The sequence below is a fragment of the Schistocerca gregaria genome, chromosome 3, assembly GCF_023897955.1.
Source record: "Schistocerca gregaria isolate iqSchGreg1 chromosome 3, iqSchGreg1.2, whole genome shotgun sequence".
NCBI classification, from domain to species: domain Eukaryota; kingdom Metazoa; phylum Arthropoda; class Insecta; order Orthoptera; family Acrididae; genus Schistocerca; species Schistocerca gregaria.
The window spans coordinates 115,943,656-115,971,553 of record NC_064922.1 but is presented as its reverse complement, the minus strand read 5'-3'; the positions used below and the strand labels follow the sequence as shown (position 1 = coordinate 115,971,553).

At 40.4% G+C, this 27,898-nt stretch overlaps 1 protein-coding gene across 13 annotated transcripts; it reads left to right on the top strand.

Moving 5' to 3' along the window:
- The first annotated feature begins 355 nt into the window (after nucleotides 1–355).
- Nucleotides 356–27,898, top strand: LOC126355747 (uncharacterized). 13 transcript variants are annotated; one of them, XR_007565518.1, is made up of 4 exons: nucleotides 356–432; nucleotides 3,273–3,393; nucleotides 12,266–12,540; nucleotides 15,721–16,108. XR_007565518.1 is itself a non-coding variant. In XM_050006135.1 (3 exons), the coding sequence occupies exons 1-3, from the start codon at nucleotides 425–427 to the stop codon at nucleotides 15,864–15,866; spliced, it is 348 nt and encodes a 115-aa protein (XP_049862092.1). In that variant the 5' UTR covers nucleotides 356–424; the 3' UTR covers nucleotides 15,867–16,108. The 13 variants fall into 13 exon arrangements, 1 of the variants encoding a protein (XP_049862092.1); XR_007565514.1 differs by lacking the exons at nucleotides 356–432; nucleotides 3,273–3,393 and adding exons at nucleotides 651–920; nucleotides 25,250–27,898 and having other exon boundaries at nucleotides 15,721–16,069; XR_007565515.1 differs by lacking the exon at nucleotides 356–432 and adding an exon at nucleotides 651–920.

Sequence of the window (27,898 nt, the reverse complement as noted above, 5' to 3'; positions counted from 1 at the left end):
ATTGTTTGTGCTAAAAGTAACGAAGACGCACGATATAATACACAATTCTTATCAACAGAAGGCGCACAGTCTCACAGTTATTCCCATGGCCTATAGAACGCCTACAAAATGATCTACCCTCTCCCTAGTTCCTAGCCAGATCTCCGATGAGTTGACAGGAAAGCGTAGTACGATCTTCGGTCAACAGATGGTGGGAGGCACTGTTGACATTAGACAGTTTTAGAAATAACTGCCTGTATCAGAGGAACGGTTATCGCAGTAACCGTTACTTCTCAGGAAGTGGTTATTTCTATCAGTTCCGGTTTTTTTTTTTTTTTTTTTTTTTTTTGCCACCTTTAGTTCACAATGGCTGAGTGAAGCAGCAGTATTGCAGCTGCTTTTCTAGGCGTGAAAATGCAGGAGTAATACGTGCACTTGCGTCAGAATGGAAAGGTAATGATCACGTCCCATACAGTATTACATTAAGTGTGTAGCTACAGTAATTACATGTGTTAGAAGTTACAGAACTATAAAAGTTCTCGCCATTTCGCACAGAATCAAAGTCAGTTCGAGTTGCTATAGGCGTAACACTGTCAGTGACATTCAGCTTTGGAGGCAGTGGTATTATTTATTACAAGACCAATGCAAAGATGCAGTATTGTGCTTGCTACAGTAAGCCTCTCTGCGTGTGGTAAAAATCAGTGTATTACTTGCGTGTGTTTTTCTGTACTGAAATTGTGTGTGGTAGGTTGTGTGAGTTCGTGCTCTTCCTGACCGGCATCCAAAAATTCTCATTTACTATTGAGTTAGCCCAACTAAAGATACAGTAACACCAACAGCCTCCCCAACAAACAATAATTCAGTAGGACTTTACTGTATCATACTAACGTCACGCCACGTTACCGGAATCAATGTCTGCTTTTCTTGTCAGCAGATGATGGGTTTGTATCCATTATCGTGATGCGAATAATGATTCATGTTTATGTGCGCAGTGGCATTGAACTTAAATGTCTCGTTTTGTCAGAATAAATCTCAAAACAAGACTTTTTTTTCTTACGGTGATTTGATATTGGCAACATCCACAGTTTTGGGACAAAGTTTCCACAGATTTTTGTAGAATGTGCAAACAATCTAATTTTATATCTGCCAGTATGAGTTATTAGCCTGCAGCTTCTATATTCAATTAGGCAGCGAAGTACATTTTTTAATGTAGACTGTGGGGAACAGACCACGCTTTCTTGTCTGTTCCAATTCCACATAACTAGCTCTGCAGTCCCAGCTTTGTTATGTATGCATACTTAATGTATCTGCTCTACCCCTGAACCATAATTCATTTAAACTGTACACAAGGAGAGAATCAAATGGACCATGAAATAAGGTCATTTTGTATGGAAGACACCTGAGGAATGAATGACTTGTCAAAGCAGCGAAATTCCTATCTCAAATAATTTTCTGAGTCCAATACTTTCTGAAGGTAGGCTCGTCCTGTCTATTAATGTCTGGACATGAGGAATAACTTTTTTACTCAGCTCTTCAATTCATCCGCCAGACCCAATGTCAGTTTGTGTCCTTCAAATAGATCTGGTAGCCTGTATCAAACTCCAGCTGGCTTACAATAAATGTTTAGCTTTCTGTGGGTGCATAATGACCACTAAACTTCACATTAGAATGAGTGTCTGGTGCTGCTATTGTTTGATTTCAATGTGTACATCATCTAAGAACCACAATTGAAAACCAACTTTCTCTACAGCATGAGATTTGTCACCTAAATCTCTTTTTGGTTTCCTCCCCTTCCATAAGACAATCACACCGTGACATCCTTCAACTCCCCTGGATCCCCGTGCCACTTTATCATAGGTGTTTCATGTTGGGCAAAGTCTCTTACAGTTCTGTGTTATAATTATTTGTTCCCCGTTTGGTATCTTGGTCTATATTTTATCTGATGACTCTTTGCCCTTTTCTGTATATTGACAAGGTACTGTACTGGGGTGGCATTCCTGCAGGGCACATTTTACATGGTTTATACATTAATATGTCTATTAGTGAGGCATAGTGGACTACTCAGCATTTTTATTCTCTCTTTAGTTTTGTTTGATTGTGGGCTACTTAATCAGAAAATATTTGAAGCTGGTGCTTTTGGTCTCTTCTTGAGCAACTAAGGAGAAATGACAGTTTAAAGTTCAGTAGGCATGTATGTTGTGACTGAAATCTGACAGTTGCCTTTCCACCCCCCTCCTCCCCACCATCCTCCTCCCCTTCACCACCCCATTAGCCAAACGCAAGCACAAACGAGAACAGAATGTCCTAGTAATTAATAAGACATACAACTTTATAAAATTGAAACAGTGAATACTAACAAATAGTGTCACATAACATATTCTTTATCCCTAGTGTACTTTTAAGGTTTTACTATTTAAAATGTAATTACATTTTAATCACATTTCAGTTACCTATTTGGTTTTTATAACCATCAGCTGTGTTACAAGTGCACTATAATTTCCAGAATTGTTTGATATACATCTGAATTAATTTACATTTTTTATTTCTATCATAAATAAACTCATAACTAAGTAACAGTACACTACTAAAAAGTACCTTTACGCAGAATGTGCCTTAGTCATAGCAAATGACAGCAGTGTTTTTGACCAGACGACACTGTAAGCTGCTGGCATCTGAATGAGCAAACGTGGCCGTCCACAGATCTGGTGCTTGGAAAACTCATGTTACAACGTAGCCATACTAATTTACAAATCTCTGAATATCTATCAGAGTTGTTTACAATTAACAGAGTTATGTCATAGTTTTTACAAAAATTACTCCTCAGATTGAAATATGTTTACTTGCGGTAAGTGTTCAATACCTGTGGCTTCAGAAGCTGTGATAAATGTCCCCATAGTGAATATGTCACTCTCCAGTAGTGTGTGATGTGATATGAAAATTGCTGGCAGATTACAACTCCAAGCACCAGATCTGTGGATGGCCACGTTTGCTCCTTCAGATGCCAGCAGCATGCATTGTCGTCTGGTCCAAAACTCTGCTGTCATTTGCTGTAAGACTAAGGCACATTCTGCGTAAAGGTACTTTTTAGTAGTGTACTGTTACTTAGTTATGAGTTTATTTATGATAAAAATAAAAAATGTAAATTAATTCAGATGTGGAGCTCTCCAACTTGCACTGTGAAACTTTGCCTGTCATTTGCATATGTTCTGCTGACTGAGCTTCCTACGCAAAAGTCATTTCTGCCAATAAATTTCTTTCAGAAATGTTTTCATCTGTTTCTGTTCACATTTCAGCTATTCTACATACATCTGTTCTCATACATAATGTTCTTTGTGCTGGTGAGGGTAGTGCCACTTATATTAAGCAGAGGGTGAAGAGGTTGAGACTAACAGAGTAATGGATCATTCTATAGAGGTATGAAGTAGATTATTAAAATATCCTTGAAATAATGAAAAGTAATTTGGCCACAAAATTTCTTGTTTAAAGGGGAAGTTCTCATTAACCTGTCCAACTCTCAAAGCTCTCTTTCTCCAGGTTTACTTTCAGGATGGTAACTTGATTTTAGGATCTGTTCAATTTAATAAACATGCAGGAACTTTTTACATTTTACACTATTAAAGTTTTGTTCATTATCAGAAATGATTACACTCCACATGTTGGCAATCAAGAAGTAATTTTTAATTGCCTGTCTGTCACTGCACTAGTGGCACTTTTCAATATATGTAAGTTGACATATTTAGAAAATAGCTCACATATTGTAACAATGTGTAACACCTGCACAGCTCCAGGGAAGGGGACCACCTTAAGTGAATGGCAAGGATTTGCAGGGGTTTCTTGGTAATGACTAGGTGTAGCTCACCTTTGGAGCCATGGTTCAAAGGTTCAACATTTTGACAGACTAGGCATTTGTGGATAATCCATTACACGCTGCTTTGGAGGAAAGGAAAATAGCAATACTCACTGATTTTCTCAGCACATTTAGCCACTCCAGGATCCCCAGTGCTCTATGGGTGCACAAGCTTAGCTTTTACCAGTTATCATACCTCATGAGACAGCAATAACGTAATACATTATTGATAAGCACACAGTATGAATACAACTTACCCTTAACCCACCTGATGCACTAGTTACAGATTTCTCTCCACCTGGGGGGGGGGGGGGGGGGCGAGGAGGGGGTGGTCTGTCTCTGAGGTGTGACACGTAACTAAATATAGTTGATGCAGATAATAAATTTTATCTTGCATCAGTAAGATCTTATATTTAGTACTTTATCCCTTAGATTCCAAGTTACTACATCATTCTCTCCCTTTACGTAAACTATTTCAAAACCGTATTGTAGAACTGAACCAGTGTTGTGTGCAGTAATTTTCAATTGAGAACGAAGCTTAAGGGCTGGTTATCACAGTATACTTTGGTGTGATTACCAACAAAACAATGATGGAATTTCCTAAAAGTACATATAATTGTGAGGACTTCTAACTCAGTGGCCATCTGGCTCACTAGCAAAGAGTATTGTACAGACAGTTCATGTACTGTAAATGCCTCTGATATGGAAGGGCAGGCTCCCGACCTGGTACATATCCAGATGGTACAATTATTGTGAATTAGCTAGTGCATTTTTGATTTTACTGAAAGCAGATTGGCCTACTTCTGACCAAATCTATGACATCTGTTTTGTGTAGAAAGTTCATTAATGGATCTGCATTTGATAATTGGTCTGGAATGAAGTTACACTATAAGTTGGATAAATCTAAAGGTACTTTTAATTGCCTCCTTGTCTGGGACACTAGAAAGCAATGAACTGATTGTATTTTTGTTGTCAGAACACCGAGGCATAATTATGTGTTACAAGAAATTCATTTTCTCACCATCAAATTTCATTTTTTGAAATTGATATAAAACTGCCTCTAACATCTCCTAATGCTCTTCCCAAGATAGTGTGGCAGTCAACAAATCATGCACAAATGAAGTAATTCTTCTTAGTAATTCCAGGCCTAATAAATAATCCATTGGTGCTATAATCAAACCACTACTCACATTGAGAGTAACCAAAATCATTCTAAACTGGTAGGTATGACCTGTAAAGATAAAAGCATTGTCTTTCTAGAAGTGTCTGCAAGTATGACACACTGAAATTAATTGAAATGAAGTACCTGATCCCTTGGATCCACTGGATTTGTTGATATAAAAATTTCTGGTGAGATTCACACAGGATTACCATTTTATTAATTTCAGTCATGGGCAATATCAGCCTAATACTACTCCCAGCCTTAGCTGCAGCTAACAAGAGGTTAGAGGTTGGGCTGTTTTATGGCCTAATTGCTTCATCATGTGTAACTGGAAGGGACAGCTGTCCATTCCAAACAAGGAATGGGCAGAAAGGTAGACAGAATGGTACATGTGCTAAAATATTCAGATAACACAAGCTTTTTCTTCAAATATCTCAGCTCATTTCCCTGAAATATTAACTATACCTTTTCTCTCAATTTTAGTTAGAGACTGAGATTCTCATAACTTCAATTTAATTTTCTGTTCAGTATTCAGTCAAGTGAGTATTTCAGTATGTTGGTGTCAAGATTTGTTATTTTCTATGTTGACGAACTGTGATTTGATCACCTGGCTATTTTCATTCCGATGAGATGAGACTGTGCTTTACATTTGTGAACATAATATAGAATTTACTCCATGTAGGCATCTACTATAGCCTTCTTCTCACAAGACAAATGGACATCTATTAGGCTCTCTGAGTTTAATGCCTTTACTATGAGCAACATGCCTATCATTACTACATTCCCTATCAGTAGCAGCACACAATCTCAGAGAATTAAATGGCAGACCTGTGTTCTATGCTATGGCTGCTAAAATCCTGATAATTTAGGCAGGTTAATCAGATGACATTTTTCGAACAGGCCTCGGGGAATAACACTTGCTGCGTCACCCGTGTCTATTGTCATTGTCTTAAGTATGCCTCCCACCACAGCATGTATGGCAGCCTACATCACCATTTGGATAGTCTGACAGTTTGTTGCCGTTAGATAGATAAAAACATCTACTCAGTGGGGCAGAAGGGTTCACACACATACACACTTTTGGAGCCACTGGTTCCGTCCTCAGAAGGGTTGAAAGAGAAGGAAGAGGGATGCAGGGAAAGGAACTGGAGAAGTTTAGGAAAAGGGATTGAGTTTGGAAAATTCACCTAGAGCCTTGGGTTAGGGAAGACTTACCAGTCAGGATGAGAAGGGAAGACTGATTGTTTGGGACTGTACTGGACTAGATTCAAAAACCTGAGAACTTTATGGTGGAACACAGTAATCGGCAAGAAAGAGGTTAGTGCTAATAGTTTTTTGCACTTAGTAACTCATGCACAATATGAGTGCATTGTATATAACAATAACAGAGATGGGACACGGATGGGGAAAGTGGAAAATAGACATGTCAGAAAATGAAAAATGGAGTGAAGAAAGTAGTAGTTAGTGTGAAGAAATGCTGAGATGTGAGACATTGATGTGCATTCACAAACTATGTGTAACTTTCCTGTCTGTGGCCTGTTCAGTAGCATATACTGTGATTCTGTAGTTGTTGGAGTTGTCATAACTTGCTGTTTTCAGTCGCCGCTGCTGCTGCTGCTTAGCAGACAACTTGCCTTTGTCTCCCCTAACTGTGTCAGCCAATTTTACCCCTATTCACCTTTTGCCATCTACTCTTGTAGTATTTTAATTTATCTATTTGTCTTGTTAGATACAATTTCATTGATAGCAGCAAGACATAAGGAGGCCATAGACGTTTGTTGTTTTTGTCTTTAGTCCTGAGACTAGTTTGATGCATCTCTCAATGCCACTATCCTGTGCAAGCTTCATCTCCTGGTACTTAATGCAACCTTCATCCTTATGAATCTGCTTAGTGTATGCATCTCTTGATCTCCCTCTACCATTTTTAACTTCCCCACTGCCCTCCAATGCTAAATTTGTGATCCCTGATGCCTCAGAACATGTCCTACCAACCAATCCCTCCTTGTCAAGTTGTGCCACAAACTCTTCTCCCCAATTCTATTCAATACCTTATTAGTTATATGATCTATCCATCTGATCTTCAGCATTCTTCTGTAGCACCACATTTTGAAAGCTCCTATCGTCTTCTTGCCCAAACTAGTTATCGTCCATGTTTCACTTCCATACATGGCTACACTCCACACAAATACTTTCAGAAACGGCTTCCTGACACCTAAATCTATACTCTATGTTAAATTTCTCTTCTTCAGAAACGCTTTCCTTGCCATTGCCAGTCTACGTTTTATAACGTAGACCATCATCAGTTATTTTGCTCCCCAAACAGCAAAACCGTCTCTTGTTTCCTAATCCAATTCCCTCACCGTCACCCGATTTAATTTGACTACATTCCATTATCCTCATTTTGCTTTTGCTGATGTTCATCTTATATCCTCCTTACAAGACACTCTCCATTCTGTTTAACTGCTCTTGGAAGTCCTTTCCTGTCTGACAGAAATGCAACCACCCATAGTTACTGTGATTTAGGAATATTTTTACTGGTTTGTTCTTTTGTTTGTAAGGGATTTATTACTAACCCGAGTGCAGCAGTGAGAGTTTTGTTGAGGTGTGGCTCTATCCACACCAGGTACCCTGTCTTATTCCCCATTCTGCTGAGACGATACCTTATGTAGTTAGTTTGATGATCATAGTAGGCTGTAGATTGTGTTTGTTAAAAAGTTCACTATTCTGTGCTTGTGCAGTTCCTTCTTTAACTTTGTTGAAATTTTCACATTATAGGTGTGAGTGTACCACTTTAGTAAGTTTTGGAAAAACATTTGCCTTCTTGCCCTTCATGACTCCTTGTGGTCATCTTTCTGGTTTTGACTTTTGATTCTTTTAAAGTTCTGCCAATGGTTTGCTGAGTTTCTAGGATTGAAAATTTGGATTTTTTTGCTTGGGGTTATACTGTTGCTTGGTCTTTGAAAAAGCAATGGAATCCGTCGGATTGAGAGTTGCTTTGTACTGTGTATCGATGTGTGTTTTTTGTTTCATGATCGCCAAAATGTTTCTAGGGATTAGAGCTGCACCTTTTCTTACTTCTGTAATGTGAGCACTGAAGATCATTGTGGTACTTATTGATTTTGTAATTTAGGTATTTTGTTTCTCTAGAACATTTACATTATGTGCTTTTTCAGTTGCAGGGTGTATTGTATGTAATGGGTGAAGTTTTTGTGAAGTTTTTTGTGTCATCTTAGCATAATTTTTCCTATAAACCTAAGGGGTGATGATGTTAGGAAGATTGGGTGATGTCTCACAGTGCTCATAGTGCGTATTTATGTGTTGGTGTATTGATGTGCCTGTGTTATACGTGAAAATTTGCCTTCACTGGGTTGCCTAAAAATATTGGTTTACTGAATTTAGTCTTCTAGCGGACATCTATTCCTGTCAGTTCTTCTGTCTCCAAAATTATGGGTCTAGCATTGAACTCGTGGGAGATAATAGGCTCATAAAATGATTAAATTACTTTAAGAATTGTAACTACCAGCTGCTTAATACGTATATATTTATACCAATCCGTGTTTGATGGAGCACGAATTAGTCTTCAGTTGGCACAAATTAAAATGGTCGAAAGTCAGTGTTAAAAACAAAAACTATTCTCTATGTTATTCATCACTTATAATCGTGGAAAATGGGAGTAACAACCCATTTTCTTCACTCTGTTGCCAGCTGATATCTTTGTTAGCATTGGAAAATTGTGTCCACAGTCAGTTACATATTGTGTACAGGTCCTGATATTGCTCAAGTCAGATCTGTGGATGCATTAAATATTTTTATTCTAATATTGCATGTATAAATTGTGGAGAAAAGTACTTAAAAGATATTTTCCTGGAGAGCTACTACGAACAGACAGTGCAAGCATTTGATCAAATGACTTGAATATTCCTATGAAGTAGTGCCATTGTGAGAAGAAAACGAAAAAGGAGAAGCAATAAGGGGTCACCTCAGTCACCTCTGAGGCCACCAAGGGCCTGGCTTGGAGCGAGAACTGCTGCCGCTATCAATAGGCCGAGTAATAGTCCATTTTTTTCAATAGATTCATCATCCACCATGTTAAGATGGTCAGGAGGGGGAGCTTCTTCTGCCGGTGAACGGCCAGATGTTCTGCTACAAGTGGTGCAGCCAGGCAAAAAGGATGGTGGCCTGAGGTGACAACTGAGTTGTGTCGCAGGAGAAGTAATGCACAGTGGCGGAGAAGGTGAACTTTTCTTCTTATGAGCCTTCTTGAAAGATCGTGTAGTCAAAGTACTCGTCGATGGCTGGGAGTTCCTGGTATGTATGAAGTCCTCATGGGACCGTTCCTTCTCTAATGCCTATGCATCTGACTTCTGGGTCTTGCTTTGCAGAAGCTGATGAAGGTGCTTGTGTGTTAGGGGTGATGGGAGGAATAGGAGACATTGACCAAGCAATCTTAGCACCGGCCGAGCGGACAACTGTTGCACTAAAAGTCAGATCGCATGTCTGCGTCGACACCTCCCTGGTAGTCTGACAAGAGGCGAGAACCGTACTGTATTTCCCAGCTAGGAGCAGCGTGAGCCTCCTACTAGCAAAAATCTTGCAAGCAGCCAAGGTGGACACTTTCTCTTTGACCCGAATTTACTGTATACAGTGTTCATCCTTTTAGATGGGACAGTCGCAAGAGAACACTACATGGTCACCCTGATAGTTCATGCAACAAGGAGAGGGATGCGGACAGTCACCTTCATGGACGTCACTGCCACAAGTGACGCATTTAGCCACATTAGAACAAGACTGGCGGGTGTGGTTAAAACGCTGAAACTGTAGCAGCGCATAGGTGTCGGGACATAGGGGCGAACAGAAATAACCTCTTAGCCCGCTTTGATGCGCTATGGCAGCTGAACACTATCAAAGGTCAAGAAAAGTGTCCGGGTCGGTAGATGGTTATTGTTGATCTTTTTCATGACCCTATGGACAGCCGTCACGCCCTCCTGAATAACAAAACGGTTCACAGATGAAAAATCCTTTCCGTCTTAAGATCTAGAAACTACGAGGAACTTTGGGGCAGGCAGTAGTACGTTTGTCACGGGTGGCTGGTCAAGTTTCCGTTCTTGTGCAGAAGTGGAGAGAGGAGAAGAGAAATCCATTGTGGATGAATCCCCATGATTGCTACTGTCTCCAATGGCGTGCTCATTCCTTGTGTGGACTCTCCCAGAGGGCACTTCCACCTCAGATGAATGTTTACACCACACGTCACACCTCCCGAGAAACGGACGGAGGGACCAATCGGCATGTTCAGAAGGTGTCAGCTCAGGTAATCACCCCTCCCTGGGCCTGGCCTTTACCAGGGGGTACGCACAGGCCCTACTTGTCTACCCAGGAAGGGGAATTACGCTTTACCCCATCACCAGCAACGTATGCGAATGAGTGGGTCGGCCTGAAGGCACGCATAGGGAGGTGAGGGGGAACAAGGCAAGGTAAAAAGTAAGGAAGACCGTGAGAGGAAGAAGGACAAAGAAAGGAAACAGAACGGAAGAAACCAGAATAAGCGAAAAACCAAGATGACCACAAATGTAAGTCGTTGAACCATCTGTCTCCGGAAGTAGGCACAAGCTACCCCTTAGTGGGGAAGGGACTCCTTTTAGTCACCTCTTACGAAAGGCAGGAATACCTCAGGCCTAGTCTTACCCCAGACCCACAGGGGCAGTCTCATTCATTTAACATACTACTACATGCTACTGTGTTTTAATTATATTGTGGAAAGGGAAGTTGCTACCCACCATATAGTGGAGATTCTGAGTGGCAGATAGGCACAACAAAAAGACTGTCTCAATTATAGCTGATAGTAGTACACTACTGGCCATTAAAATTTCTACACCAAGAAGAAATACAGATTACATATGATTACATTTTCACATATAGTATATTTGTCCAATGAATACCCATTTATCAGTTTTAGTCATTTGGGTGCATAGATCCTGAGAAATCAGTAACCAGAACAACCACGTCTGGCCGTAATAATGGCTTTGATATGCCTGGGCATTGACTCAAATGGAGCATGGATGGTGTGTACAGGTACTGCTGCCATGCAGCTTCAACACGATACCACAATTCATCGAGAGTAATGACTGGCGTATTGTGACGAGTCAGCTGGTCAGCCACCACTGACCAGACTTTTTCAGTTGGTGAGGGTTCTGGAGAATGTGCTGGCCAGGGCAGCTGTCTAACATTTCTTGTATCCAGAGAGGCCTGTACAGGACCTGCAACATGCCATCATGCATTATCCTGCTGAAATGTAGGGTTTCACAGGGATCGTACGAAGGGTAGAGCCACAGGTTGTGAATATCTTAAATGTAATGTCCACTGTTTAAAGTGCCATAAATGCGAATAAGAGGTGACCGATACGTGTAACTAATGGCACCCCATACCACCACGCCGGGTGATACACCAGTATGGCGATGACAAATACACGCTTCCAACAGTCATGTCGCCAACACAGATGCAATCATCATGATGCTGTAAACAGAACCTCGATTCATCCAAAAGATTGATGTTTTGCCATTTGTGCACCCAGGTTTGTCATTGACTACACCATCGCCGGCCCTCCTGTATGTGATACAGCGTCAAGGGTAACCACAGCCATGGTCACCGAGCTGGCAGTCCATGCTGCTGGAAACATCGAACTGTTGGTGCAGATGGTTGTCTTGCAAACTTCCCCATCTGTTGGCTCAGGGATTGAGACGTGGCCGCATGATCTGCTACAACCATGTGAGTAAGATGCCCGTCATCTCGACTGCAGAAAGTATGAGGCCATTGGGATCCACCAAGGCATTACATATTACCCTCCTGAACCCACCGATTCCATATGCTGCTAACTGTCATTGTATCTCAACCAACACAGGCAGCAATGTCACGATAGACTTGGTGTGCATTTATCCTCCTCACACAAGTTATCACAACAACATTTCAATAGGCAACGCCAGTCAACTGCTGTTTGTGTATGAGAAATCAGTTGGAAATGTTCCTCATGTTAGCACATTGTAGGTGTCACCACCGGCTCCAATCTTGTGTGAATGCCCTGACAAGCTAATCATTTGCGTATCACAGCATCTTCTTTCTGTCAAATTTTATGTCTGTAGCACATTATCTTCATGGTGTGGAGATTTTAATGGCCAGCAGTGTTGTTACCAGTACTTTTATGGCATGCAGTATTGTAGTGCAGTGTAACGTAAATGAATATTGACAAATAGTTGCCACATATTTGTGTTTGCTTGTACTTCCAGTTCCAAGAACATCTGCCAGCCAGGGCAAGTAGCTGTTTTATATGCTGCGAAGTGGTGGGAACAGCAGCAGCACTCATGACTGCCCTCACCAGCACTAACAGAATCAGCCAGAGGCTGGCTGAAATTATACACCTGTGGAATGTTGAAACAAAGGAAAGGAATGCTCTGTTAAGTGTGCTGTTCACAAATTAATGAGGTAGACAAAAAGGAAATGTGGGTAAAGCAGCTGAAGAAATTAATTATACTCTGTGTGCTCCCCAGGGACCCTGATTACAGTAAGCAAAGCAGACACTTCACAAATGAGTCACATTATGTGATTTTTGGTATTTATGACAATTTTGTCCTTAAACAGATTGTGATTTCAGGTCAACATGGAAAAAAGGGGAGGGGGAGATGGTGTGATCATTTTAGTTGAGAGTGGTTTATGTCTGTTATGGAACACTGAGAACCCTGCTATTTCAGTGGACCACCTTGCTTATTTTGTATGTTAGTAAATGTAAAAGACTGAGGATCCTGTTTTATTTAGTGAGTGGAATGTTTGGCAATGCTGCTCGATGAGTATAATCTAAGCTTTCATTGTTGTATAAAAATGCAATGCATTGTTGAAACTGTTGTAAGTTTGTAACAGTCAGTCGACAAGTTACTATGCAAGTGTGATGCGATTATGTAGTGTACTACGTGCAGTCTTTGTCAGTTTATAACAAAAAGAAGTGTTTGTGCCAAAATACAATGTCGAAACAACAAACTTTAATTTATTTCTTTTGTAATAAAGACACTGTATTGCAAAAGGCACACAAGAGTGACTCTACTGAAAGAAATGCTAGTGATTGTGACTAACTGAAAACTGTGGAAGGGAAACTGATGACTTGGTAGACCTATGCAAACGATAAATGTGCTATTTCTGGCCCATCTATAAATTGCAATTCTAAACAAAGTAGTGACTGCGAGGTTAAGTATCAGCAAAAATGGGAGTGTAAGCACAATTTGTTGAAGTTTGATCACAATCAGGGTGGGGCTTTCTGCAAATTGTTTCAATTGCATTTAATAAATGATATCGAAGCTCTACAGAAAACAGGAGGAGTGTTCATTTCTGTACCTTTCACTAAATTTAAAGACTTTACTGGAAGCACAGGAAAACTAGAAAATCACCCCAAGTCAGAAAAACATGCAAGAGCCATTGCAGCAAATCATACACATATATTTAAACAAAATGAAAACTTAAAAGCTTTAAATTGCAAAGCATCGTAATCATTAATTTGAAGTCTTTATTTCCTTAGTAAGGAAGAAATACCCCACACAACAAATATGAACCTCTAATTAGAAAGGTTGTACTGAAAAGGGACATTAACCTTGAACAGTGGTTAAAATTTCAGAGCAAAAGGTCCATATATCTTAGTAAGTATACTGCATCAGAATTTTTGACTTGTTTGGGAGAGTCTTTAGGCTTTCAAGATGAAACCCTTTTACATGACAAATATTTTTCATTAATGGCAGACAAATCTACAACTATATCCAACCAAAGTCAACTGTCTTTAGTAATTTGAAATGTTGCACTGTTTCCATCATTTGAGGTGAAGGAAAGATTTTTATGTCTCGTTGAGTGGAAAAGCACTTGAGCTGAATCAATATTTACAGCAATTGCTACTGAACTAAAGGAAAAAACTCTTATGACAGATCATCTTGTTCTTTCGACAGTGCTGCTAATTTTAGTGGTTCTATCTCAGGAGTCCGCGTTCGATTGTCAGAGAGGAATGGCTATAAGCTGTGATACATTCACTGTAGAGCACATGTGTTGCCAATTACTGACACTAAATGTAGGAATAAACACCCCATTAAAGACACTTACAAACATTTCATGGTTCTTCCAAATGAGAAAATGTTTTGCATGAAATTCAGTGTGCTTTAACGCAACCTGTTTTAAAAATACCCAAAGCTGTTGACATCTGATGATTTAGTACCTATCACATAGTTTATCTTATTTTCCTAACCTACAAGTCCAGTATAATGGCATGTGAACATATACAAAAGGATGGCACAGATTTAACAAGTTTAGCTGGAGGAATTTTGTTAGAAATGATGAATTCTAATTTCATTGTAGGTTTAATGATTTTAGACGAAATGTTAACTGCAGTCTCAAACTCCCGTAAAGTTTTGCAGACACAATCACTTAAAATTTAGCGAATCCCTCTACTTTTTCCTGGAACTCTGGAACATTAAAGACACATTGTCTGTGACTGCAATGGACATAGTGCAGAAAATGACTTAATGAAATTAAGAAACTGCAAGAGGATGCAACAGAAGTTAAAGGTGTGGTATTCCTAAATGTAGAGGAGCACATTAAAGCTACAGAAAATGCAAGGAAATTTGTTGAAAGTATGATTGATGAAATTGAGCAACAGCTTGATGAGAAGGCAATAAAAGTGATAGAACAAAGAGCATACTTTGAAAGTTTGTAAAGAATTTCAGGATTTTAGTGATAATGATTGTAAAGAACTGTGCTCAATTTTGGGGCTTACAAACATGAACACTGTTATTAGATGGTAAGTCTTCTCATGTGGCTTCTTTCATTCTGAGAGCCGACATTGGCTACGAAGCACTACGGACACTCACTGAATGTTTACTGTCCATCCCAGTTTCGACTTGCAGTGTAAAAAGGACATTTAGTACAATGAACAGGGTGATGACTAAATTGAGGAATAGGATGTGTCAGGAAACTCGTCAAGCTTGTGTGAAGATTTCAATTTAAGGCGACGGGCCAACAGTAAGTTTTATTGATGACATCATCTACAGAGATGCTGTAAAAAAGCCTCTACTTATTAGTTTGATGTAAATTTGAGTTTTTGCATGCAATGAAGTTATTTTATTATTTAATGTTATTAACTTAGGCTTAGCCTAACAGCTTAGTACTTAATCTACATATTATTTAACTATATATTAGCTATTCATGAAAAATTGAAAATAATAGTGCTGCTATGTCTTTAGAACGCTATTACTTAAATTTTATGCCTCAAGCTTTGTCTTGTTTTATTAACTTATTTCTGTCTCACAAGAATGGAGGAACATATGATAACACAGAAACATTTGTTTCAGAAAATAACACTTTCTCAAATTATATACAAAGTCCATGCACTTCTGCATGGTCCAATTAACTGATATTAAAAATGGAAGATGTGTTGTATAACTTGATGCAATAGAAACTGAAGAAAATCCATGTCTAATTCAACATACTAAAGTTTGTTAGCATAGAGATTCAGCAGCTTGAGTGAAGGTCACAAGTAATGATTGTCGATCACAAATTGTGTGGGGTAGGTCATTGTATCGTATTTTGTACTGCTTCAAACTGCTGGTATAGTAGTTACAGGTACTCCCTTTAGGGTGTGCAGTAATGTAGTCCACCGTAACAATTGAATATTGAGAAATACTTAACACAGAGATGTATTTGCTTTTACTTCCAGTTACATGGATGTCGGCCAAGCAAGTGCTACGTGTGCAGAGGAGCAGTTGGTGCAACAGGCTCACCCCTGACGGCCTGTACTGGAACCACAAAAATTCGACTATATCAGAGACTGGCATAAAATATACATTCTGGACATTGCCATAGAGCAAGCCGGAATGCTGTGCCTAGTGTGCTGTGCCAGAATTAATAAAATACATGAGCAGGAAACCCGGCTGAAGCAAAAAAAAAATTTTAAGCCTCCTCCTGTTTCCCTGGGACCCTGATTATGGAAATCACAGCGAAAACTCCAAAAATAAGTCACATTAAATGATTAAAATTGCCACAGAAAGTTAAGCATGTAACCAAAGGTATGTCTACTTCATTAAACAACAGCTGTCCAACATGGATATTAATGTAATGAACTGGCTCTGACTGCTTACCTAAACACAATGGAAAATTGTGTGTGGAAGTAGCACAAACAATGTCAGAGAAATGGCTATGAAAAACTATTTCTAGCTCATGTTCTTTGGGACTGATTTTTTGACTCCTCCGAGGAAGTTGCCTCTTCTGACAGACGCGTCCAATGCCTCTCAGATTTGGTGCCAGGGTGCATGACTGAAGTTAGAAATAATGGGGCATTCTGGATAAAAATTAAGGCACTGAAAACATTTTACTTTCTTTCTTTGGTCTGCTGAACAGTGTTGTGTCAGTGACAGCCAGCACACAATATCAAAGATAAGAAAATTTGAGCTAGTTCTAATTGACATTACCCTTTTAACTGAAATTTTAATTTAATATTCTGAGTATTAGGTTCTCTTTACTTGCTCTGTCTCTATACAGATAATACACTGAATAAATCAAGAGCGCCCCTCTTAAGACTATTTCTTGTTACTTCAAGTTCATCTCTGTTCCCTCTATTGTAACCCATCAGGCTGCCAAAAAATATGCAAAACATATATTCTGGTTATAGAAAGAAACTTCCACATGGGAAAAATATATTAAAAACAAAGATTCCAAGTCTTACCAAGCGGGAAAGCGCCGGTAGATAGGCACAATAAATAAAACACACAAACACACACACACACACACACACACACAGAATTTCTAGCTTTCGCAACTGACGGTTGCTTCTTCAGGAAAGAGGGAAGGAGAGGGGAAGACGAAAGGATGTGGATTTTAAGGGAGAGGGTAAGGAGTCATTCGAATCCCGGGAGCAGAATGACTTACCTTAGGGACAAAAGGACGGGTGTACACTCGCACACAAACACACACACACATATCCATCCACACACACACCGACAGAAGCAGACATTTGTAAGGGCAAAGAGTTTAGGCAGAGATGTCAGTTGAGGCAGAAGTACAGAGGCAAAGAAGTTGTTGAAAGACAGGTGAGGTGTGAGCGGCGGCATCTTGAAGTTAGCGGAGGTTGAGGCCTGGCGGACATCGAGAAGAGCGGAGATGGGAACTCGCCATTCAGTATATCCTGAGTTCGGATAGGTTGGTGTTGGTGGGAGGTATCCAGATAACCCTGACGGTGTAACACTGTGCCAAGATGTGCTGGTTGTGCACCAAGGCATGTTTAGCCACTGGGTGATCCTCATTACCAATAAACACTGTCTGCCTGTGCCCATTCATGCGAATGGACAGTTTGTTGCTGGTCATTCCCACATAGAAAGCATCACATTGTAGGCAGGTCAGTTGGTAAATCACGTGGGTGCTTTCACATGTGGCTCTTTGATCGTGTACAACTTCCAGGTTACAGGACTGGAGTAGGTGGTGGTGGGAGAGTGCACAGGCCAGGAGGTACTGTTGCTTGTTGGTGAGTGATGTGGACAGATGTGTGAAGCTGGCCATTGGAGAGATGGAGGTCAACAACAAGGAAAGTGGCATGGGATTTGGAGTAGGACCAGGTGAATCTGATGGAACCAAAGGAGTTGAGGTTGGAGAGGAAATTCAGGAGTTGTTCTTCACTGTGAGTCCAGATCATGAAGATGTCGTCAATAAATCTTTACCAAATTTTGGGTTGGCAGGCTTGGGTAACCAAGAAGGCTTCCTCTAAGCGACCCATAAATAGATTGGCATACGAGGGGGCCATCCTGGTACCCACGGCTGTTCCCTTTAATTGTTGGTATGTCTGGCCTTCGAAAGTGAAGAAAGCCTCACACTGTAAGTTCCCATCCCTCGCTGCAATCCTTCTTTCTATCAGTCCTTATACCAGTTCCAAACTGCACAATCCATAGCCCTCACCTGCCTAATCCTTCACCTATACATTGACTCGGCCAATAAACACACCCGTCAACTCCTATCCCAAATCAAAGTCCTCAATCTTTCCTCTCCCACATCCACACCGGCTGTTCATGGCATCCTCCTACAGGCCAACCGCAAATTAGCACAGCATGCCACCCTCCACCTCAAAAAACTATCCAATCTCCTGGTTTTCCACCTCCGGAAAGGCAACTCGCTCACGCTCCACAACCTTTCCAACAAACCTCAACCTCCTCTCATTGCACACAGACCCAGTCTCTCCCATCTATTCAATCTCCCACTTCCAGCTCCACTCCCCCCAACGCCTCAAAATTCTAGTCAACACAATCTGGAACCACAACACACCAATCCAGTAATTAACCTTTCCTCCAAACCTCTCTCCCAATCTGAAACCTGTGTCCTATTCAAAGGCCTCACCTTCTGCCTCACTCCCAGATTCAACCAAACTGCCCTTAAAGATTTACTGTCCTACACTATTAGTCTGCTGGAAATATCACTTCGCCACCAAGAAAAATAATCCTGATCCCACTCCTAACGATCCAACTCCCCAAGACACTATCCAAATTTAACTCTGCCTGGAACAGTTCCATCCTCCATCACAGCGGGACCCACCTCCTCTTCCTCAAAATCACCTTCTCTAAACCTTCCAGGAATTTCTCACTTCCAGCCTTGCCTCTCAATCTTTCTTGAAAAACCTTAATCCTACTTCCAACATCACCACAGCCGAAGCCCAGGCTATCCGTGATCTGAAAGCTGACCGATCCATCATCATTCTTCCGGCTGACAAGGGTTCCATGACTGTGGTACTTGATCGTCTGGAGTATGTGGCTGAGGGACTGCGTCAGCTTTCAGACAACTCTACACACAAAGTTTGCCAAGGTAATCCCATTCCTGATGTACAGGCGGAGCTTCAAGGAATCCTCAGAACCTTAGGCCCCCTACAAAACCTTTCACCTGACTCCATCAAACTCCTGACCCCACCGACACCTCGCACTCCTACCTTCTACGTACTTCCTAAAATTCACAAACTCAAACATCCTGGCCGCCCCATTGTAGCTGGTTACCATGCCCCCACAGAATGTATCTCTGCCTACGTAGATCAACACTTTCAACCCATTACATGGGGTCTCCCTTCCTTCATCAAAGACACCAACCACTTTCTCAAACGCCTGAAATCCTTAACCAGTCTGTAACCCCCAGCAACCATTGTTGTAACCATTGATGCCACTTCCCTATACACAAATATCCCGCACGTCCAGGGCCTCACTGCAATGGAGCACTTCCTTTCACACCTTAGCCAGCTTCATCCTGACCCACAACTTCTTCACTTTTGAAGGCCAGACATACCAACAATTAAAGGGAACAGCCATGGGTACCAGGATGGCCCCCTCATATGCCAACCTATTTATGGGTCGCTTAGAGGAAGCCTTCTTGTTACCCAAACCTGACAACCCAAAGTTTGGTACAGATTTATTGAAGACATCATCATGATCTGGACTCACAGTGAAGAACAACTCCTGAATTTCCTCTCCAACCTCAACTCCTTTGGTTCCATCAGATTCACCTGGTCCTACTCCAAATCCCATGCCACTTTCCTTGACGTTGACCTCCATCTCTCCAATGGCCAGCTTCACACATCCGTCCACATCAAACCCACCAAAAGCAACAGTACCTCCATTATGACAGCTGCCACCCATTCCATATCAAACGGTCCCTTCCCAACAGCCTAGGCCTTCGTGGCAAACGAATCTGCTCCAGTCCTGAATCCCTGAACCATTACACCAACAACCTGAAAACAGCTTTCGCATCTGGCAACTACCCTTCTGACCTGGTACAGAAGCAAATAACCAGAGCCACTTCCTCATCCCCTCAAACCCAGAACACCTCACAGAATAAACGCAAAAATGCCCCACTAGTGACATGATACTTCCTGGGACTGGATCAGACTCTGAATGTGGCTCTCCAGCAGGGATACGACTTCCTAAAATCCTGCCCCGAAATGAGATCCATCCTTCATGAAATTCTCCCCACTCCACCAAGAGTATCTTTCCGCCGTCCACCTAACCTTCGTAACCTCTTGGTTCATCCCTATGAAATCCCCAAACCACCTTCCCTACCCTCTGGCTCCTACCCTTGTAACCACCCCTGGTGTAAAACCTGTCCTATGCACCCTCCCACCACCACCTACTCCAGTCCAGTAACCCGGAAGGTGTACACGATCAAAGGAAGAGCCACGTGTGAAAGCACCCACGTGATTTACCAACTGACCTGCCTGCACTGTGACGCTTTCTATGAGGGAATGACCAGCAACAAACTGTCCACTCGCATGAATGGACACAGGCAGACAGTGTTAGTTGGTAATGAGGATCACCCTGTGGCTAAACATGCCTTGGTGCATGACCAGCACATCTTGGCACAGTGTTACACCATCCGGGTTATCTGGATACTTCCCACCAACACCAACCTATCCGAACTCCGGAGATTGGAGATTGGGACTCGCCCTTCAGTATATCCTGTCTTCTCGATATCTGCCAGGCCTCAACCTCCGTTAACTTCAAGATGCTGCCGCTCATATCTCACCTGTCTTTCAACAACTTCCTTGCCTCTGTACTTCTGCCTTGACTGACATCTCTGCCCAAACTCTTTGCCTTTACAAATGTCTGCTTGTGTCGGTGTGTGTGCGGGTGTGTGTGTGTGTGTGTGTGTGTGTGTGTGTGTGTGTGTGTGTGTGTGTGTGTGTGTGTGTGTGTGTGTGTGTGTGTGTGTGTGTGTGTGTTATATTTATTGTGCCTATCTACCGGTGCTTTCCCGCTTGGTAAGTCTTTGAATATTAGGATGACTTTTTTATATATTGAAATTGGTCTGTGGTGCATTTATTTGCTGGAGTGCATGTGTTTTCTCATGGTGGAAATAGAATAAGAAACAATGACATGTCACTTGTGTTGGACAAAACATGTGTCTGAAGGCTGAACTACAGCAGAGATCATTCTTCCTATAATGGAGGAAAAATGTAACTGTGGACACTGCATCATGTAATTTCCCTCTTGCATCCTCGAAAGTGACAAATAACAGGTTTGATGGAGACCATCTGATCAACAATTGATTATTTGGCCCAATCAGGGCTACTTACGAATAGCAAGACCATGCACTCAATTTACTTACGAAGTCACAATCTGCCTTACATCATTGCACCCTTCGTTAATAGCTATGGACTCTAGTTATTTTTACCTTCAGTCTGAAGGTAGGTTTGGTGCAGTTCTCCATTCCAGTCTACCTTGTGCAATCATCCTCATCTCCCGTCTGTTATTAACTTTATTATCATATGCTTAAATCTGGTAGGAGATACACAGTAATGATCATAACACAGCACACACATGGAATGACTTCAGTGCCATCATCTGCATCAACTTCTGTGCAAATGTGCGCGTGCACGTGTACTATATTCTTTCCCTTACATTAGCATAAAGACAAATTTTCTAGTCATCAGCACTGATAGATAGAAATGATACAGGACAGAAATGATCAGTAGTGTTCAGACACTAATTGGTGCAAGTGAGTGGGAAATGCACATACGGCCAACAACAGATTTTTATGGTTTGGCATGTGGTACCCAAATGCTTTATTACTGAACCTTCTCTGTAGTATTCAAATGCTGCACAATGATAAATGATCATACTTCATCACATTGTCAGGTTCCAGAGTGCAGTGATTTGGATCATCGTGAATTAATGCATTTAGATCATAAAATGCTGAAGGTCTTTCTGAAAATGGAGGGTCATTAATGTCAAAACAATCATCCTTCACATCAGAAATATTTTCTTGCCATGCTCTGTACCATGCCATTATCCCCATTCATGGTGAGAATGTTGCCATCGAAAACACTTATTCATAAACACCACTATTCTCATTTTGTCCATTTAGCAATTTGAAATTGAAACCAACCAGTGCTTCACATCAATGTAATATTCATGGATTGACACTCTACCTAAAGGTGTGTGTCCACATTATGCGAGAACAAGGTAATGTACTTCATAAAAATGTTGAAAAAGCACACTGTATCCTTCAGGATACCATGAGAGAGGAAGCCAACTGGTAGAATTTTGCACAGAGCAAAAAATCATAGCTAACACTTGGTTTAAGAATCATGAAAGAAGGTTGTATACATGGAAGAACCCTGGAGATACTATAAGTTATCAGATTATATAACGGTAAGACAGATTTAGGAACCAGGTTTTAAATTGTAGGACATTTCCAGGGGCAGACATGGACTGACCACAATCTATTGGTTCTGATCTGTAAGTTAAAACTGAAGAAACTGCAAAAAAGGTGGGAATTTAAGGAGATATGACCTGGATAAATTGAAAGAACCCGAGGTTGTACAGAGTTTCAATGAGAGCATAAGGGAACAATTGACAGGAATTGGAGAAAGAAATACAGTAGAAGAAGAATAGGTAGATTTGAGAGATGAAGTATTCAAGGCAGGAGGGGATCAAGTAGGTAAAAAGATGAAGGCTAGTAGAAATCCTTGGGTAACAGAAGAAATATTGAATTTAACTGATGAAAGGAGAATATTTAAAAATGCAGTAAATGAAGCAGGCAAAAAGGAATACAACCGTCTCAAAAATGAGATCGACAGGAAGTGCAAAATGGATAAGCAGGGATGGCTAGAGGACAAATGTAAGGATGTAGAGGCTTATATCAGTAGGGGTAAGATAGATACTGCCTACAGGAAAATTAAAGAGAACCACTTGTATGAATATCAAGGGCTCAGATGGAAACCCAGTTCTAAGCAAAGAAGGGAAAGCAGAAATGTGGAAGGAGTATATAGAGGGTCTATACGGGGGTGATGTTCTCTAGGACAATATTATGGAAATGGAAGAGGAGGAAGATGAAATGGGAGATAAAATACTGCGTGAAGAGTTTGACAGAGCACTGAAAGGCCTGAGTCGAAACAAGGCCCCTCGGAGTAAACAACATTCCATTGGAACTACTAATTGCCTTGGGAGAGCCAGTCCTGACAACTCTACCATCTGGTGAGCAAGATGTATGAAACAGGCAAAATACCCTCAGACTTCAAGAAGAATATAATAATTCCAATCCCAAAGAAAGCAGGTGTTGACAGATATGAAAATTACCAAACTATCAGTTTAATAAGTCACAGCTGCAAAATACTAACACAAATTCTTTACAGATGAATAGAAAAACTAGTAGAAGCCGACCTCAGGGAAGATCAGTTTGGATTCCATAGAAATACTGGAACACATGAGGCAATACTGACTTGACGACTCATCTTAGGAGAAAGATTAAGAAAAGGCAAACCTACATTTCTAGCATTTGTAGACTTAGAGAAAGCTTTTGACAATGTTGACTGGAATACTCTTTTTCAAATTCTAAAGGTGGCAGGGGAAAATACAGGGAGCGAAAGGCTATTTATAATTTGTACAGAAACCAGATGGCAGTCATAAGAGTCGAGGGGCATGAAAGGGAAGCAGTGGTTGGGACAGGAGTGAGACAGGGTTGTAGCCTCTCCCCGATGTTATTCAATTTGTACATTGAGCAAGCAGTATAGGAAACAAAAGAAAAGTTCAGAGTAGGTATTAAAATCCATGGAGAAGAAATAAAAATGTTGAGGTTCGCTGTCAGAGACAGCAAAGGACTTGGAAGAGCAGTTGAACGGAATGGACTGTGTCTTGAAAGGAGGATATAAGATGAACATCAACAAAAGCAAAACGAGGATAATGGAATGTAGTCGAATAAAGTCGGGTGATGCTGAGGGAATTAGATTAGCAAGGGAGACACTTAAAGTAGTAAAGGAGTTTTGCTATTTGTGGAGCAAAATAACTGATGATGGTCGAAGTAGAGAGGATATAAAATGTAGACTGGCAATGGCAAGGAAAGTGTTTCTGAAGAAGAGAAATTTGTTAACATCGAGTATAGATTTAAATGTCAGGAAGATGTTTCTGAAAGTATTTGTATGGAGTGTAACCATGTATGGAAGTGAAATATGCACGTTAACTAGTTTGGACAAGAAGAGAAATGAAGCTTTCAAAATGTGGTGCTACAGAAGAACGCTTAAGATTAGATGGGTAGATCTTAAAACTAATAAGAAGGTATTGAATAGGATTGGGGAGAAAAGAAGTTTGTGGAACAACATGACCAGAAGAAGGGAACGGTTGGTAGGACATGTTCTGAGGCATCAAGGGATGACCAATTTAGTAATAGAGGGCAGCGTGGAGGGTAAAAATCGTGGAGGGAGACCAAGAGATGAATACACTAAGCAGATTCAGAAGGATGTAGGTTGCAAGTAGGTACTGGGAGATGATGAAGCTTGCACAGTATAGAGTAGCATGGAGAGCTGCATCAAACCAGTCTCAGGACTGAAGACAACAACAACAACAACAACAACAACAACAACAACATTCTTTGGACCCTAGGCATAAGAAGACGAGACAGTTCACAGCATTTGCCATGAAAATGGCAATGAAAGGATATTGAAATACATGGCCTGGTTCATTCTGATTGTAACTGGAATGAGTATGCCTACATCAAGATGCAAAAATCAACTCCACCCTGAACTACACTCTACACTCTGCACACTGTGGGTTGAACACTTTATTTGGCCACTAGTGCAATGTATGACTCAGTACTTTGAAAGGAGGCTGAATTGTGACTTAGCTCATTGGAAGCATGTAGCACAACGTGCAAGTTTCAGCTTCACTGTTTGGCCTACTGATAACATGCAGTAATATGTGCCACTGTGACCAAAAGCTTTTTGCTAAGTATGAGACTCCTGTCTTACATTTATGCAGTTCGTAAGGGAACAGGTGAAGACAGATTAGCATTCACCGATTGCAGTAGTATTTGCTGAGTATGGAACACTGTCATAAGAAAAGTGTGACACCCATGTCTGGTACCTTTCAAGTAGAATATTTTTATGATACCTCTTCCTCTATTGTCTTAAATGGCTGGGAGTTGAACCCCCTTTATTTTAGACAGGTTATGTAGCCCATGTAGACACAAATCAGGTAATTTCTTCATGGTGTAGTGACATCCATCTCCAAACATGAAACCTCCTCCATGCCATTCTCTTGCACCTCCCATGAACTGTTTCCTCTGTGGTGATTCCTTATGTACCACAAGACTTTACAAGATCTGGGGATAGGATTCCAATTGGTAACAGTTCTAGATTATGTCCGAAGTGTTCTTTTAAGGGTGTGACTTGTTCCTTGTATGAGCTTAGCTGGAAGTAAGCATCTATTTCTAATGGCAAATCTTACTTGTAGATCATCGGAGCGCCAAGTGATTCCAGGTGACGAAAGCTGCACATGTTCTGTCCTCTCAAGAAGATTTGTTGGAGAGACTAATCTGGCACCAGTTTGTTTTAGAATTGTGGAGTATGTTTTTGCACATGTGTTATGACCTCCTTGGGGACATGTGATCTCAGTAGGTATCAACACAGTGAAAATTGGGAAACAAGGAAATACCAAAGAAATTGTAAAGTTCATCTTATTATGTACATGAGAGGTCCAGAAGGTACAAGACACTAGCATCCAGGTTGATATATGTGCCTTGCCTTCAAGAAGGCTTTTGGTACACTTCCACACAATGAGAAACTGAACAAAATATGAGCTTACAAGATTATTACTTCAGCTTTGTGGTCATTTGATATTTCTTAACGTGTATGAGTCAACAAAATGTTCTTGATAAGTATTAGTTGTGATCTGTATGACATACTTTCTTGGGATGCAGTGAAATGTAATGACAGAGCCATTGTTCACAATACAAGCATATCTGTACCCATTATGGAAGTATGTACTATTATTGCTTAGCCAGCTGAACAGCCTACAGTTTAAATCAGTCGTGAAACAGCACTAATTCTTACAGTGCTTGTGTAGTACTTCAACATCTATGTTGAGGGCACACCCTCTTACATGAATACATACATCTGATGGGGGAGAATCTGTAGCCAATAATGTGTACTATAAACATTTAAGAAAAACATGAAAATGCAGCAACATTAATAACTTAACAGACAGTATGTTTAAGTCACTATGCAGCCAGAATACTGTAATTCTAACTTTGCTTTCTTATGTGATGACGTATTTGGATACTATGATCACTATAATAACGGTTCCAGTAACTGGTATTCAGTTGTATCTTCCATGTCCCTGTATGTGACTGTGTAAGATTTGGTCAGTAGGTAACTAGCCCAGAGCCACTACTAGTTGCAGATTGCTTATGTCACAACTTCTGAGGACAATGAAAATTAATAATCATTTCCCCAAATTGACAAATTCAGAAATTTATAATGCCATAATTTACTCTTTAAGATGTGTAATATAGTAGCAGTTCGGGTGAATAAGACAAGTACTACAGTTAGGAACTGGAGAAAGTGAGTGCTTGTCTTAACATTGATTGACTGCATCTACCTTGACTTTACCTATCCAATGTTGCTGAGTGAGAGCACTTACAAACTTCCAACAAACTTTATGGTTAACGTCAAACCTTTCCTGAACATTTTCTTGGCTATATGGACTAAGTAAATTACTAACACATGAACTAATTTACAGAGCAATTAGTCTGCAGCGTTTTTAAGCATGGGTGATAAATTCTTTAGACAATACAGATTTACCAGTACTTTTGTAAACCTGTATAAGGCATAGAATTTTCATATACAGCACAGAAACATGGTAATATCATTGCAGTAGTATGTTTGCATTCAAAATATCTATGCAAGCACACTTTGTAGTAACTTCCAACAAACTTTTTGTTCCTCATGAGTGTCACTTGCAAACCAATTTGTACATAATACTTTCCTTCATTCATAAACATTACTTGACTTGATACTAATACGAAAAATGGCAAATGTTTTGTTCACATTCATAAGCAATTATGTCATTAGTTTAATTCATATGGGGAACTATGTTATACATTTTACAGACTTGAGGTTTCATTGCAGAAATGTTAACAGACTGTTCTATGAGCATCACAGATTAACAACATATTTGTATTACTGCATAGTAATATTCATTAAGGAAGACTGAATGAAAGATGGTGACATGCAAGCACATTTTTGCAATGATAAATTCCTCCGCAAACTTGGTTAATTACACCAGCATCTATGTCAGCTTTTCAACAAATAGACTTGCATTGAACGCAATTGACAACATAACTAATGAAAACAGGGTATTTCACAATTCCTATCACATGCTTGTAGAGCAAGTTTAGTAGAAGAGGTTTTGGTAAGGAAGCAATGTCGACAAATATACGAAGTCTCCTGTACAACCTGTGAAAGCCTGGAATAGGAATTGTGGAACAAATTGCACACTGAGGAGAACAGTGAGAGCGAATGACAGATCATGTCTTTTGCTTGTGGTGGTGAGGGGAGATTCCTTCACATTACCTTCACTGTGTCCCAACAGAGAACAGTAAGACATCCTTAATGAACAGGTGCAACTGCCTAATTGTCTTTTTTGACATTTTCAGGAGAGTTCTCAGTATACTTGAATTTAACTTTTGTATTAACCCAAAATGTCAACTGCTCTTCAGTTGTTCTACAACTAGGCAGTCTTATTGCTTTAACTGCAGTGCCACAACCAAAGAGTGCATTACAGCAGGTATGTTTTAAATTCTGGGACATAGTTTTTAATTACTTAAATAGAGTGCAAAACTTGACTTTACAATTCTCATATAATTCGCTGAGTTTTCATAATGTAAGGAGATATTATGTAACTACATTTATATTGTTATGTTTCACAAATTATTATTAAAGAAACTTATTATTCCACTCTATCATATGTTGAGCCAATCACTTAAATCACAAATATGACAATGGAAAACATAGCATCCTATATAAAAATTGGGCAGCACAGCTTGCATGGAACTCATATTGGTGTGAAATATCCATACAAAGCTAGCTGCAGAGTAATAAA